Raw genomic sequence first — 15,665 nt, 5'->3', positions numbered from 1 at the left:
AACTTTTGCATGGACAAAGTATTCAGACCCTTTTGGTATGACACAATCAATATGCTGTTATGCAGAACAGCCTACAACATCAGAGTTGTACTGCATAGTGGTATAAACATGCGGCAGTTATAGGGTGCCTGTCTATGGCACTGGATTAGATATCTGTATCCTTAACCCCTTAAGGACCAGACACTTTTTAGGGATTTTACCCATGTGGTGGTTTTCCATTTTTATTTATTTTTTTAATTGGGGGCAAAAAGCTAAACGTTTAACATTTTATAATTTTTAAAAAATTTTTATATTTACACTAAAAGAAATGGGAATGGGTTCCTCCTATTTTTGTTTCGGACGTTTTGATATATATATAGCATGTATGGTTTTGGTTTACAGGGCGCATACGGTGATGGTTTTTGTTGGCGTCTGCTTTGTGGTGTTCTCTTTTGTATGTATTGCTTTTATTCTGTTATTTTGTTTTACTTATGTAATTGTGTTTCTTTTACTATGTCCTATAAGACCTCTGGGGACATTCACTTTTTTTTCTTTGACACTCTCCCACTATAGCTAGGGAGTCCATAGGAGCCCTAGTTATAGGGGAAAGCAACCCCTATAGGGACATTAGTCACCTGCAGAGCTGCCAGGGTCTAGTCTGACCCTCCAGCTCTGCAGTAGCAGGGATTCCCCCCCCCCCCCCCGAGGCTCCCGTAGTGAAAGAACATCTTACTTTCACTTTGCCCATATATATATCAGGGAAGCAGAAGGCAGGAAGGGTTAAAAACCCCTCCTGCCTTCTGCTCCGGGTTATCAGCTGATAACCCGTTCCTGCCTCTGACTGCTGGCAGAGGCAGGAGAATTAGAGCAGCACCGTAATTTTACTATCGGCAGTGCTCTAAGCCTAGGACCAGCTGTCATAAATTTACTGTGGCTGGTCCTAAACGGGTTGAACATAGAAATTAATAATGTCTTATATAAATGTATGGTAGACCAATATACATTTACAAGATTACTAATCTTCCTGACGTGAAACACTCAGTGTAATTTTCAAAATTGCTGCTAAAATCCTGACATTTTTATGTTTGTTGTGTAATTCCAAGGTATCCACATCGTGCTTTACCACCAAAAATAAGAGCTGGGGAGTGTGCAGGGGGTAGGGAAATTGGATTGGAAAGGGTTAAATGAAGACAAAATGTGAACCACAACTCGGAGCTTGTTGACCACTAGACGCCTCTACGACGCAGAGAAGAGATTTCACCCCATTACCAGAGTCTGAGAGGGGCGCATTATTGGGATGTGAGAAGCTGGATGGTCCGCCACCGGGCCGATCTGACTAGACTGTTAGTGTTGGGACCAGTAGATGAATGAGGGTACACAAGGTGATAGGGCTCAGGATCTTCAACAGACCACCAATGGAGAGGATAATCTGATTATCCAACAAGCACCAGCAGCTCCAAATATTTTTGTCCACCATCCAGAGCCAGGTGGCACCGTAATTACCAGCCCTGTGTCTGCTGAAACCATTTCCAGGTCATCACATATAACAGTCGGTCACCCCTAGTAGTGGTATGATGGACAATGACAGCTCAGCAGTATGTTCAGGACATCCTGCAGCCACATGTCCTCTCATGGCAGCTTCCAGGAGGGATCTTCCAGCAGGATAATGCTCGGCCGCACACACAAGGGGGTCACAGGAATGTCCCTACAACATTGTCGCACTTCCATGGCTGCCCGGTCGCCAGATTTATAAGCAATAGAACATGTATGGGACCATCTGAGATGGCAACTTTGACAGCCTATGAGCTTGCACAATCTAGAAGATCAGTTACTGCAAATGTGGACTGATATGCTGCAGGATGTCACGCAGAACTAGTATGCATCCAAACCTGCCCATATCACATCTTGTATCCAAGCTAAAGGCACTCAACAGGGTACTAGAGCCTCCATGCCCACCCGTATCACATCTTGTATCCAAGCTAGGGGCGGTACAACAGGGTGCTATAGCCTCCATGCCTGCCCATATCACATCTTGTATCCAAACTAGCGGTGGTACAACAGGGTACTAGAGACTCCATGTCCACCTGTATCACATCATGTATCCAAGCTAGAGACGACAGGGTACTGGAGCCTCCATTCCCTCCGTAGCACATGTATCCAAGCCCAACAGGGTACTAGAGCCTCCTTGCCCATCTATATCACATCTTGCACCCAAGCTAGAGGTGGTACAACAGGGTACTAGAGCCTCAATGCCTGCCCCTATCACATCTTGTATCCAAGCTAGAGGCAGTACAACAGGGTACTAGAGCCTCAATGCCCGCCCATGTCACATCTTATATCCAAACTAGAGGCGGTACAACAGGGTGCTAGAAGAAGAACATTATTCTAATTGTTTAATTCAAATCTGAAAGACTAAATAAAATTACATGGACAAATGAGAAGATTATTAGATGTGGAATACTCCTAAAAAGCATATTAGTGAGACATCTACTGGCCAAATCTAGTAACTGCATGCAGTATACAACCCTAATGGATTGTATAAATGGTCACACTGGCATAACTATAGGGGATGCAGAGGATGCGGTTGCACCCGGGCCCAGGAGCCTTAGGAGGCCCATAAGACCTCTCTTCTCCATATAGGGGGCCCAGTACTATGAATAAAGCATTAGAGTTGGGGACCTGAAGCTTCAAGTTATGTCTCTGCATGGTCACATTTGTGTATTCTTCTTTCCTGTACAAACAGATCTGATGGGATGTGTATTTGTATCCATAGAGCTTGTGCCTACATGGTCATGTGCAGGAGGGCAGCTGCAATTCATCAGCACTAACAGTCCTGTTTGGAGAGACCCAGCCATCAAACGCATGTGACATGAGCATCTACCAATCGCTGACTAAATTGATACGTACAAGTATGAAACGCAATGGTCTTGTAAGATTGCGGGTCTCCAGCGGAGTTCATGCTAAGCCCCATTCACATCTGTGCAGTTGTGGTCTATTTCCAATGTTTGTCTCCATCCTTGGAGCCGATCAATGAAAATGCTGGAACTGCTGCATCCAGCTGTGAGGGTTATGAACATACTAATTTATATATGTATGTATCTTTGATATACGTTTCCGGAGGCTTTAGGCCTAAATTGTACCCTCTATTCTGTGTCCTATGAAAAGCTCTGATAAATGCTTGTACATTTAGGTTAGTACTTAATTACATTAAGTAGAGGTGTAATCTTAAATGTCCATCATGTCTCCAAGAGCTTGTTTATCTCGTTACAATGATCAAAGGATAATGGAATGCTTCGATCATTAACTGCTGTCTAGGGCATGTGATTAAAATGTAGATTGTGATAAAGAATCAAGGTACTAGACAGTCAGTCTACATTCCAACAAAAGAAGCCATGTTTATTGAGAAAACGCAATTATTCACCACCTTAGTACTTTGACCTCAGTATAACAGATTGAACTTTATAACACTAGCCTTTGCACTGATACGCCTACTGATACTCTTTCTATTTTTTGTATAAGAAATGACAATGTACAGAATAAACACAGATTGCTTCTAGACACAGGCCTGATCTCTGTGTTTCATTGCTTTCTCACGGCGGCCGCCATAACCACCTCTGATTTGGAGCCTCACAGCATATTGACGGAACATTGAAATCCATAACACAGCGCATGCCAGATCCAAAGGGATGCATGGACGATAATGAGGTTTGTCCGGCTTCCTGTATTCCAACTGCTGTGCCGGAGGCTCTGAAGAGAACCTCTAATGCAGATCTGAATAGAACCTAAATGCCACAGTTCTCATGCCTTGCTACTTTTTGGTTTGGCTTTCAAGTTGCAGCAATACACAGCGCCCGTATGACACACAGGCCTAGGGTGCAGTTATATAGTAGCCGAGCCCTTAGGTGTCATGTTAACGATCCCGCATGGAATTCGCCCATGTCTGTGGCTGGTGACCCTGCGTATCTGTCCGTGTCTTGATGGTCTGTACTACGGATGTGTGCGGAAGTGCCGCCCGGCGCACATGCACGGTACAGATTTTTTTTTCATCTCCTGCTCTTCCTGCGGATTCCGCGGCCCATCCGCATTTGCAGCATATTGGGCGGCTTCCATTGACTTCAATGCTGCATGCTGCACTTCTGCCACAGCTGTCACAGCTGTGGCAGAAGTCCGCGGTATTCTCCCTATCTTATCAATGGGGCTAGCGCTGCTGCCGCTGGCCCCATTGAAAAGACTGGCGATATCCCGGTCTCATCCCGAGGGTCTTTTTTTGCGCTGCGAGTCGAGTGTTCTCACTTTCTCTCGCAGCGCAAGATAGAAAAAATGGCCAGTGGGTGTCAGCCCTAAGGGGAGTGTGAGGCGGGGAGGTTAGAACTCTATGAGGATGTTCACATGAGTTTTCATTTGGATTTCAGTACTAAACTTCCGTGACTCCTGCGCTGGGGGCACACACGGCATAGCCTCATTGAAATGAGTGCGGACCTGAGGCATATCAAACTGCAGAAATCTGAGGGTCAGCCTCTAATTCTCTTGGGCTAACTTCGCACGGGTGAGTGCGATATTGGCTCATGAATCCCGGCCCGTCATCACATTCGCCAACATGCGATTTCCCCGCGGATGCAAGGCATTTTACATTGAAACCCCCTCAGATCACTTTGGGGAAGTAGCGATCCAGCCGCGGCGGAGGTTCGCGGAGTGTCTCTTATTGGTTTCAATGTGGAGACCGCACATCGCACTCGCGTGCACCTAGCATGTCATGTGATGCTGCCGCCGGCCCCAGTAAAAACAATGGGCGCTGCCAGGGCGCGCTGATAGGACGTGCCATGATTTTTTCACCCCCATCGCAGTGTTCATATTCGTGCGAGATTTATGCATCTTGCAACACAAGTCTTGTGCAATTTTCTTGTGAGGATGGCCTTCACAATCGCAGTTGGATTTTTTTTCCACAGTTAGGCCTCATGTCCACGGGGAAAATCAGGCCCGCTCCGGATTCTCCATGGAGAATCCGTAGCGGGTCCCTCCTGCCCCGCGGACATGAGCGCTAAAAAGAAGAATAAACGTACCTCTCGCACGCTCCAGATCTTCCCTTCGCCGCGGCGTCATGTTCTCTGCGTCGCGGCCGGATCTTCTTTCTTCGGCCCGGCGGATGCGCAGGGCACGTCGGTGACGTGCCCCGCACATGCGCCGGCCCGAAGAAAAAAGATCCGGCCACGACGGAGAGAAGATGGAGTCGTGGCGAAGGGAAGAACCGGAGCGGGTGAGTAAATTCCGAATTTTGTCTCCCGCGGATCCGGACGGCTTCCATAGGCTTCAATAGAAGCCTGCGGGAGACCCGCACGAAAATGGAGCATGGTCCAGATTTTTTCATGCTCCATTTTTAAAAAAATCACTTTTATTGACCATCCGCGGGTATTTATCTACCCGCGGGTGGTCAATGCATCCCTATGGGATGCGGATCCGCGGCAGGAGAAGAGTTAAAATCCGCTGCAGATTTTAATTCTTCTTTTGCCCGTGGACATGAGGCCTTAACCCCTTAAGGACGTGGCCCTTTTTTTTCATTTTTGTTTTTTTCCTCTCCACTTTAAAAAAATCATAACTGTTATTTTTCTGTTTTTCTGTATGAGGGCTTGTTTTTTTTTCGTGGGACGAATTGTATTTTTCAATTATGCTATTTAATGTGCTGTATAATGTACTGAAAAACTTTTTAACATTTGAAATGGAAAAATAATGCAATTCTGCCATCTTTGTAAAGGTCTTGTTTTTTACGGCGTACACACTGCGGTAAAAATGACGCCAGTTTATTCTGTCGGCCCGTACGATTGCAATACTAAATTCATAGTTTTTTTTGTTGAAGTTCATTTAAAAAATCTTTTTACAAAAAAATTCTGCCACCGTCTTCTGACGACCGTAACGTTTTACCACGATCTCGCTGTGTGAGGGCTCGTTTATTGCTGGACGTCCTGTAGTTTGATTGTCCGAGATAAATAATGCGTTGCTTTGATAGATTGGACTTCTATAAACGTGGCGGTCATGCGCAGTACTGTTCTTTGTATTTCGCACACCATGGCTTAGCTGTGACACGGGTAACTGCAGCCCGTACACAAAGTGATATCCGCGACCATACAGCACAATGGGCTTTATCGTTCGACCCGCTAATGTGAGCTGAATTATGTAATGCAATGCATTTGAGTGATCCGCGTATTACTGCAGGTCAATCGCAATTACGGTTGTGTGAGACATTTTATTTTTTATAATGGAGAAAACTTTTTTTTAATGTTAGTTCCGACAGGGGGCTTGAACTTATAATTTGATCCCTTATGACCATATACTGCAATTCAGTACTGCAGTATATAAGGCCAGCCTTCCTTCTCGGACATCTCCCGTCCCGCACTCAGTGTCACCACTGCATATCAACTCTACATTCCTCATTCAGACTCCTGAGTTAGGCCATTGTAATCAATCGACAAAAGCCTCCCCACCCTTCTTATAGCGTTGGATGCTCGGTAGTTGATTAGTAACGCCTAACTCCGAAAGCACAATGTGGAAGCACAGTCTCGCGAGGCCTTGTCACTTCCCATAACTCCCCGCGAGCTCTTCCTCCTCCCTCTTTCCGCCATACTGCAGACCCGGTGAGTAAGTTCCTATCTCTGGCCTGAGCCGAATCCGCCTGATATCTCGGCCATCCGAGCCCGGGCCGCCGCACCGGCATGACCGTTGTGTAGTACTGGAGCGGTGCTAGCAGAGGAACCCGGTATGGGGGTGCTACGGCCTTGTAATGGCGCTGGTCGTGAAGCCTCGGCTTGTTCCCTCCCGGTCAGGCAGTGCTGAGCCATGGAGTATGGAGAGAGTAGGGGAAGCTGCCGGCGCCAGCAGCGCACCAGCTCCTCGCAGTGTGGAGGGGTCGCCGCCCGCTGGGTCTCCTCATCCGCTGCGGTCATCTACAGTGTAATCGTGGGAAACTACAACTTCCAGCATGCCCTGCCATTAGGGAGCTGACATGGCATGCTGGGAGTTGTAGTCTCACTTGGCTAAAAGCTGCAGATCACAGCTAAGTTTCTATTGAATGTGACGTAAAGCGAGGTTGTCTTACTGCTGTGACTGTAGGATGTGCGGCGCTGCTCACACCGGCTGCGCTGCTCCGTCACGGGCAGAATGGCGCAGTCTGGCGCTTTTATTTATCTTTTTGTATCCCCACTGATGGATGTACCGCCCACTACTCCAGTCACTGCCTGTGGGCATAGCGAAGCTCCTCTGTCTCAATACAAGGTGGTCACACGTCGGGGGGCGCAGTGATCGGACTGTCCCCAGCAAACCGACTGTCATCACTTATCCGGTAAATGGTTTTGTTGGGATGACCCCTTTAAAAAGGATGCTGCTGTTTCTTAAAGGGACGGTCCACCTCTATTCAAACATCTAGGACAGGTCAGTGTTGCCTGCGGCTCAGCTGTCCGACCAGCAGCTAGAAGCGTGCAAGATGCCCCTTGAACGCTGACAGCGGTGCGCAGCTGATCAGCCAGCAGTGCCAGTGGCAGACCCCCCCCCCCCCGCCCGCAATAGTCCACTATTGCTGACCCCTCCTGCGGATGGTGTAGCGGGGCACATCCCCTTCATTCCTTTGATAACTGAAGCTTAATATGACAATGTGAACAGTTGGAGGCGCTCTCCCGCTGCTGTGCCGTCATTGCAGTGTGACTGCAGCATCAGGCTTTCACTGCCTTCTATCAGGGCTGACTGCACCCTTCCAGTGCCCGGGTCTGTAAGGCATTAGTTGGCATGCTCATAACATTGCTAGTCTGCAATTTTAAAGGGGGGTATTCTGGGACTTTAACTTTTTTTTTTTCCATTGAGGACTGACAGATCCCCGCTGATCAGCTGATGCCCGCTGTTGCTATGATCAGTGGGAGAAGCAGGAAACTTTGTCCATAGAACAGCGCCCGGGTTGGTATTGCAGGCTTGGCTCCTATTGAGGTCAGGGGACCTGAGCCCGCAATACCAACCTAGTGTTGGTATTGCACTGTAGTTGGTGCTTTCTGCTTCCTCCGCTGACCATAGCGATGGCAACACCTGAGACTTGTCGGGTTTGAGCAGCAGGTCTCTATCAGTCATCAGTAGAAAAAGTTGACAAAGTTGTGGAATGCCCCCTTTAAGTGTTACTCTACCCAAGCAGCCTGGTAAATGCCAACATGAAGGGGTGAGGCTGTTACATGGTGCCAGCTGATGTATGTGAATTGGTCTTCCTGGGTCTGGTGGGCACTGACTGACATGTTTCTGTTCTCTCGCAGGCACCATGGTGCGTATGAACGTACTTGCCGATGCCCTTAAAAGCATTAACAATGCAGAGAAACGTGGTAAGCGCCAGGTTCTCATCAGACCGTGCTCCAAGGTGATCGTGCGGTTCCTCACAGTGATGATGAAGCATGGTAAGAAGTCCGCTGCCGCTCTCGCTGTGTTCTGCGCTGTGACGGACGGCCATGACTGATGTCTTTCTGTTTCTTCTATTGCAGGTTACATTGGAGAATTTGAAATTATTGATGATCACAGGGCCGGAAAAATTGTAGTCAATCTCACAGGTAGACTGAACAAGGTGAGCACGTACACGGGCAGTGCTGGTAAGGCCACCGCTCTATGGGGCGTGGGATGGTGCAGTAATGGGGTGCGGGGTGGGAAGCTTGTTGGTAGTCTCTCATGCTTTAAGTGAGTTGCTGCATGTTAATAATTACTGCTGATTAGTACTAGGAAAATGTCTGTTGCCCCCTTAACATGTTTGGGGACTACGGGGGCTCTCCCGGATCATATAGACTGCGTTTGTTTTCTTATTGAGTCTTGTGTGTTACAGACCGTTAAGGCAGCAGAAATGCAATCCTAAGCTCTCACTCACAGCCTGAAGTCTATGGGTTCAATCCCTGCATGGTTCAGGTAGCCGGCCTTCCATCCAAATGAGTACCCAGCTTGGTGGGGGGTAATAAATTACCTGAAAGTGCTGCAGAATAAGTATAAATGGCAAGATTTTATTTATTGGAGTTTATGGATTTTAGAGCTAGAGTTGCTTAATAGTGTCTTATTAACCAATGCAATGAGCTAGTGAGGCCTGGCCTTCTGTAAAACGCTGCGTGAGCCGTCATATTTCTGCATATGTCCCGCTTTTTCACTGCGCAGGAAAGCGGATCTCGCGCGCGCTGTCATGCAAAGTCTGCCTTTTTTTTCTGTCTTTCCCGCTTTGTCGTTCAGCGTCTTTGCGTATAAATGCTGCTTATATGCAATGTAATTGTGTATACGTAGCATTTATTGCGTGCCCATAGAAAACAGTAGGACGCTTATCACTGTTATAGGGGTTGTCCCTCGGCAGCAAGTGGGGTTAAGTACTTCTGTATGGCCATATTAATGCACTTTGTAATATACATCGTGCATTAAATATGAGCCATACAGAAGTTATACACTTACCCCCTCCGGTGCTGCCGTCCTCATCTCCATGGCGCCGACTAAAGCCGCCTTCTCCTTCCATTAGATGCGCTTGCGCTGTCCGGTCTTCTGCTTTGTTGAATGGGGATGCTCCGGCGTGCTCGTGCCGGAGAGCTGGTCTGCGCATGCGCAGAAGACATGTGCGGCGCGAACACACCGGAGCGGCCCCATTCAACAGAGCAGAAGACCGGACAGCACAAGCGCGTCTAATGGAAGGAGAAGACAGCGTTAGACGGCACCATGGAGACGGGGACGCCAGCAACGGAGCAGGTAAGTGAATAACTTCTGTATGGCTCATATTTAATGCACGATGTACATTACAAAGTGCATTAATATGGCCATACAGAAGTGTATAACCCCACTTGCTGCCGCGGGACAACCCCTTTAATACTCAGTGCAATAGAATGTGTCCGTCCCCCCCCCCCCCCCCCCGCTCGTATTATGTGCGATGTATTACGTAAGTGTAAAAGGATCAATGAAAATCAATGTACTTTCATTGACTCCATACACAGCGTAATACGCTATTAATTTACACTGGTATGATCTTGCCCTGACAGTGACTTTGGTGGGCTCATCTCAGCCATTTATTATATTCATCTGCCATGCATGGGTTTAAAAGCAAGTAGTATGTAAAGGAGTTCTAACCTATTGGTGGGGTCTAATATCTGGGAGACCCCAGTGTACTAATAATGCTGAGGTTGGTGCAGCATCGCCCCGGTCACCCAGCTGTGAGAAGGGTTGCATTGTATGGTCCTGGCTACTGTTCCTGGCACAAGTGGTCTAGAGCGCTGGTCAGTGGAGCTGTCCCCTTTAAGTCACCTCTTCCGCCCCTTCAGTTTCAGAATCTGTGGTGACCCAAGTGGTTGGACGGCTGCTGGACCCCTCAGTGTGTTGTGCTCGGATTACTTGTCCCAAATGTCTTTCACTGATATATTTGGGTTCTGGCAAACGTTTTAGCTAAAAAGTATTTGCGCTGTGTGGTAGAAGTGACCCAAGTGGTTGCTTGGTTTAGTCTGTGATTAGGGAGGTGTGTTGGAATAGTACAGGAGGTATAATAGGCACTGAAATAGTCCAGGTTAAATTGGTGTGCCTGTCTAGAGGATCTCCAGGCTGGCCATATATACAGGTTTACTGTCACGCTTCTGGTAGATCTGTTGGACAGATGAAGCATCTCTAAGTTGTCCACCATGCCCGGTTGTCGTCTTCTGTTGGAGATGCCCCATATAGCACCCTTATGCTGTTGGCTTTTACCAGAGCTCCCTATTAGCCCGGTTAGGTGAGGGGTTCCTTTACCTGAAACAACTCTTTGGCACTTTTTTAGTAGTAAAATGTATTTTTAAGGGTGAGACCACATGTCTTATCCTGCATGTTGTGTAGACGTTCCTGCTCCGCATCTTCCTTGCCGTCAGAGTAGGTGATGTCCTGATGACCGAGCAAGGCTTCATGGTGCTTGCCCTAATAGTGCTCTGATTTGTAGCCATAATTAAAGGTGTTGGGGATGTTGTCTTGGCATCTCTTGAGTTTTGTATCTTCGAGACAAGCTGTGGCCAGGTTCCTGGTGTATTTGGTTCCGACCACGGTACCCATGTCGTGTTTGACTACGATGTAACCATATTCAAAATGGCGAAGTTTTCAAACCTTTTGACCTGGGCTGTGAGCGCAGTAGAAGGGTTGAGAAGCCGAGCTTCAATAGATAAAAATTGTAAGTGGGTTTTTTTTTTTTTTTTTTAAAGGGCTATCCAGGCAAAAAACCTTTTTGCAAAGTTACTCACTGTGGTGGTATAACATAATAGAAGCCATACTCCCATAACCCAAATCCCTGACACTTGTGATCCAGGGGTGCTGGCTGATCCTTGCTGCAACCGTGATGACCTCACCGACACCAGGGACATGTGACTGCTGTAGCCAACTACCAGCTTGCTTTAGCCATTAAATATCTGCCGCAGTCACATGCACCCAGTGTCTGTTATATGTTTTGTTTTTTTTTTTGGTTCCACTAGAGTTAGTAGCTTTGCAAAAAATATATTTTCCCCCACGGATAACCCCTTCGTCAGTCCTTACAGGCCCAGTGACTACTCTACATTGCCCCCCCATAATGACACTTACTGTTCTCTACTTTAGGACTTTAATGTTATAGGGATGTTTACAAGAACAAAGCTTTATACAGTGGTATGTGGAGGAGGTTCTTTACTGTAAGAGCAGTGAGACTATGGAACTCTGTCTGAGGCTAATTTCACACAGGCGAACATAACGGGCCAATATTGCACTCGTGAACGTGCAATATCCCCGTGAATGCGAGATGGTTTTACATCAAAACCGCCTCACATTACTTCAGGGAAGAAGCTATTGTGGGAGACCTCGCATCACACGCACTTGCACCTCACAGACCGTATGATTTGTTTTCCCAACCACCATTGAAAACTAAGGATCGCCCAAAGATAGGACACACCACAATTTTTTTTTTCCTGCATTGCTTATGTGTATAATCCCATTCCAAAGAATGGGGTTCATATCTGTGCGTCTCGCAATACACAAACCTCTCGTGATTTTCTCATCTGTGTGACAGCCTGCCGGGCAATGTGGTAATGGCAAACTCGCTAAAAGGCCTAGATGCCTTGAGGAGAACCATTTTTGGACTCATTCATACTAGTAGTTTGAAATAGTGCTGCAGAATGCGCTATATGTTCAGCTTACAGAAAAGCCCATTGACATCAGTGGGGGGGAAAGTGGATGCGTTTAAATTCTGTCTCTTGGCTCCAAAAACTGAACAGAGATGAAAAGCCTGAACCGCATGCAAAACACTTGTGTGAATTAATCATTGTATGTTCTATTACAAAGATGGGTTGTTGATGCAGGGAGTTATTCCGACTGCTTGGTGTTTGGAAGGAAGTGTTTTCTTCTGATATTGGGAATGGTCTGTTTTTTTTCTTTTTTTTTTTTCTTCCTCTGGATCAACGTCGCAAAGTAATAGGCTGAACTTTCAGCTTTATAGACTGACTATGACATGGTATGCTCCCCAAATCCTCATTAATGTCAACCTATACCCAACGCTTCAGTATTATATTATGTGGAATATATCCACATCACACTGCTTGGTGCAGAAAACAATGAGATCCAATCTCTCCAACGTCAGTAACTTAATTGTATTTGGATCCATTTGGTGAACCGCTACAATTAAAAGCCTCTTCTGATCCACAAACAAAATTGCTGGTTGACCTCGACCTATTCAGTAGTAAAGGAATCTTACGGTGGTGGAGCGTTGTTCCTTATCCATGGCCCAGGTGTATGACCTTCACATCAGTGTGGCTCCCTCTGAGACGGGAGCTCCAATGTGTCCTGCGGTGAGGGCCGTGGCAGTCACACTTGTACGCCGCTACATTTCAGTGTGAGATATAGTATTCTGGTGCTTGACACTCTTTGGCCCCATTGAAATAAAGCAAATAACAGTGCGACTGCCATCACCTTAGGATGTGGCAAAACCCCTCTTTGAATCGCCATTAGGTTCCAGAGTTGGGACCCCTGAAAGTTATTCCCTATCCTGTGGATTCGGGGTGACTTCCCATCATGGCACCTTGATGAAATTGGGCAGTTCGGTTTTACAAGATTATGTATAGAACAATAAGATCCAGTATTTTTGGAGCTCTGCCTCCATCGTTTGGCTCACGTTTTGCTGATCCAGCTTCTTGTGGAGTACGGCCTCTTATTTTTAATTGTCATTTCAGTGGTGCTTTTTGGGGAGATCCCGGCCCTTATCAATACAGGGGATAATGTATCCTTCTAACTGAGGTCTTCCTACCGCCTACTAACTTGTCTCTCCTGGGTCTTCAGTTTGTATTAAGCAGTGATCAGATTTTAGCGGTTTTCATGTAAAACAAAAGGCTTTATTGTACGTCTGCCAGGGTGTTTTATGCTTCGGGTTGTACATTTTCAGAAACGAAAGATGTGAAAACGTAGTAAGTTTTGGTGTGGGGGCACAGTTGGATTTGGTGTGCTAACCAGACTTGTTAAAATGCACATGTGTATAGCTGTCCACTGTGTATGCTGTGTATGGAGAGGGCTTGGGAGCCAAACCAGTTTGATACTTGACGGGTATCGGCTGCAGCCCTGATCAAAGAGAACGTTGATTGCTTCTGTTACTACTAAATGCTACTATCTCTTCTGACAGCAGCGTTTAGATGTCCTGAACGGCCCTGCCGTCCAGGTGTCAGGGCAGCCTGGGGAAGTCGGAAGGCCCCAGGGCTGCCACTATTAACTTTCTGTTAATGATGTACCTGTGTCACAACTTCAATAGGCAGCTTGTTAAAATACATCATACGGCCAGGCCCATGTGAACAGATTGGATTTGGCATGCGGCAGGCAGATCCGGGCCACTGACCATGTGTAGCTGCTTGAATTGTATCACAGATGACCGTGGCGACTCGCAGGCGGTCATGTACAGTACAGGTTTTGTGTTTTTTTTTATCCATACAGCATCAGTGACCTTTGGTCATGAAATAGTTAATTATGACAAAGATAGAAGTTTGAATTTAGCATTGCCCATCCTGATCTAATACGGTATTTCATTTTTTGCAGTGTGGCGTGATCAGCCCCAGGTTTGATGTGCAGCTGAAGGATCTGGAGAAGTGGCAGAACAACCTCCTGCCGTCACGTCAGTTTGGGTAGGTTTGCTTTCTCATAAGAGATCCATGCTTCTCAATTACATGTTGGGGGTTGCACCAAACCTATAGGTAAAAGTCTACACAACACTAAAGCCTGTAACCAGAGTACCTTATGTTTAACATCACTGGTAAAGACGGCCAAGTACAACTAGAGAAGTACACTAGCAATAAAAGTTGGACTATAATACCATAATATTACACCATACATGTGCAGTGCTGCTCTGGAGCCCCGGGCACCTTGTGTGCCACTGTACTGGCTCTGCCAGGGGCTAAAAAGTGCAAGCACATGCTCTGAATAGAACAAGTTGTATATTGGCCTGTTTGTTGTTGTATCGCCCATTCATGCTTGGGTCACACATTCATTGTGGCTCTCCATTTTAAATGAATAGGGTCCACAGTTCTAAATGGTGGGGGTCCTGGTGGGTACAAATGCCATAGAAGTTTAATTTGGGGATTGTTCTATAATATATATTTGATATATAAGGGAAACCTACCATAAATGTCTTCTACCCTGTGGGTTATGTACAGATGGCTGCAGCTCTCCTCTATGGTCAGTAGATTTTTAAGGCTGCTCGTATTCTAAAAACTGATTTGTTAACCTAGAAGTTTGGAGAAACCTTTTTTAAGGCTCATTTCGCGTGGCCACACTTTAGCATTTGTGTTATGGACATAAGACCGGCCCCATCTGTTCTACTGAACCACCATAGAGGTTTTTAAGGTAGTCCACATTGGGTTCAGTAGGACTGTTGTGTTGGTCCTGGTTCTCACCCCGGCTGTATTATGGCAGTGTGACGCCCGCTTGGTTGATCTTGCTGTTGTTACAATTCTCGTATTTGTATCTGATCTTGTTTGTAATGTGTGGGTTTAGTTGTCCTTCTGGCCATCTTATAACCTGGTGTATCTTCTGTTGCAGCTATATTGTGCTTACCACTTCAGCTGGCATCATGGACCATGAAGAAGCAAGGCGAAAACACACAGGAGGCAAAATCCTGGGATTCTTTTTCTAAATGTACAAAACTGGCAGAAAAATAAACTGTTATCAGAAATCTTGTCTCCTGGTGTCCTAACATGTAATGCTCATTCCCAGAAGCGCTCTAACTGCATAGTCTACAGTAAATGTAAAATAAACTCCTGTGCTCAGGTCTGTCCAGGGGTTAAAGATGGCGCTTACTTGAGGAGGGGTCTGGTGGCAACACAGACACACCTTCCCCCTCCCTTCTTCCCAGTGATGGAGCCATAGGTAGAAAAGTAGAATTCAGAAGGTGCTTTAACTCTTTAGTGACCAAGCTCTTTTTTTTTCTCATTTTCGTTTTTTCCTCCCACCTTTTAAAAAATCGTAACTCCTTTATTTATCCATCGACGTCGCTGTATGAGGCTTGTTTTTTGCAGCATGAGTTGTATTTTTCAGTGGTACCATTTAATGTACCATATAATGTACTGAAAAACGTAAAAAAATTATAAGTGGAGAGAAATGAGAAAAAACGAAATTTTGCCATCTTTCAGTGCACCTTGTTTCTAGGGCGCACAAACTGCAGCAACAATGACCTGATAACTTTATTCTATGGGCCAGTA

General features: G+C 46.3%; 1 protein-coding gene across 1 annotated transcript; it reads left to right on the top strand.

The window, feature by feature from the left end:
- Positions 1 to 6,516: 6,516 nt before the first annotated feature.
- RPS15A (ribosomal protein S15a) lies at positions 6,517 to 15,139 on the top strand. The gene is made up of 5 exons (XM_066576242.1): positions 6,517 to 6,605; positions 8,259 to 8,396; positions 8,481 to 8,560; positions 14,008 to 14,093; positions 15,007 to 15,139. Exons 2-5 carry the CDS (start codon positions 8,264 to 8,266, stop codon positions 15,098 to 15,100), a joined length of 393 nt encoding a protein of 130 aa, XP_066432339.1. The 5' UTR covers positions 6,517 to 6,605; positions 8,259 to 8,263; the 3' UTR covers positions 15,101 to 15,139.
- The last annotated feature ends 526 nt before the right edge of the window (positions 15,140 to 15,665 follow it).

This window comes from Eleutherodactylus coqui, chromosome 8, assembly GCF_035609145.1.
Source record: "Eleutherodactylus coqui strain aEleCoq1 chromosome 8, aEleCoq1.hap1, whole genome shotgun sequence".
In the NCBI taxonomy this organism is placed as follows: Eukaryota; Metazoa; Chordata; class Amphibia; order Anura; family Eleutherodactylidae; genus Eleutherodactylus; species Eleutherodactylus coqui.
Note: the sequence above shows the minus strand (reverse complement) of the source record. Positions and strands in the feature narration are given on the sequence as shown.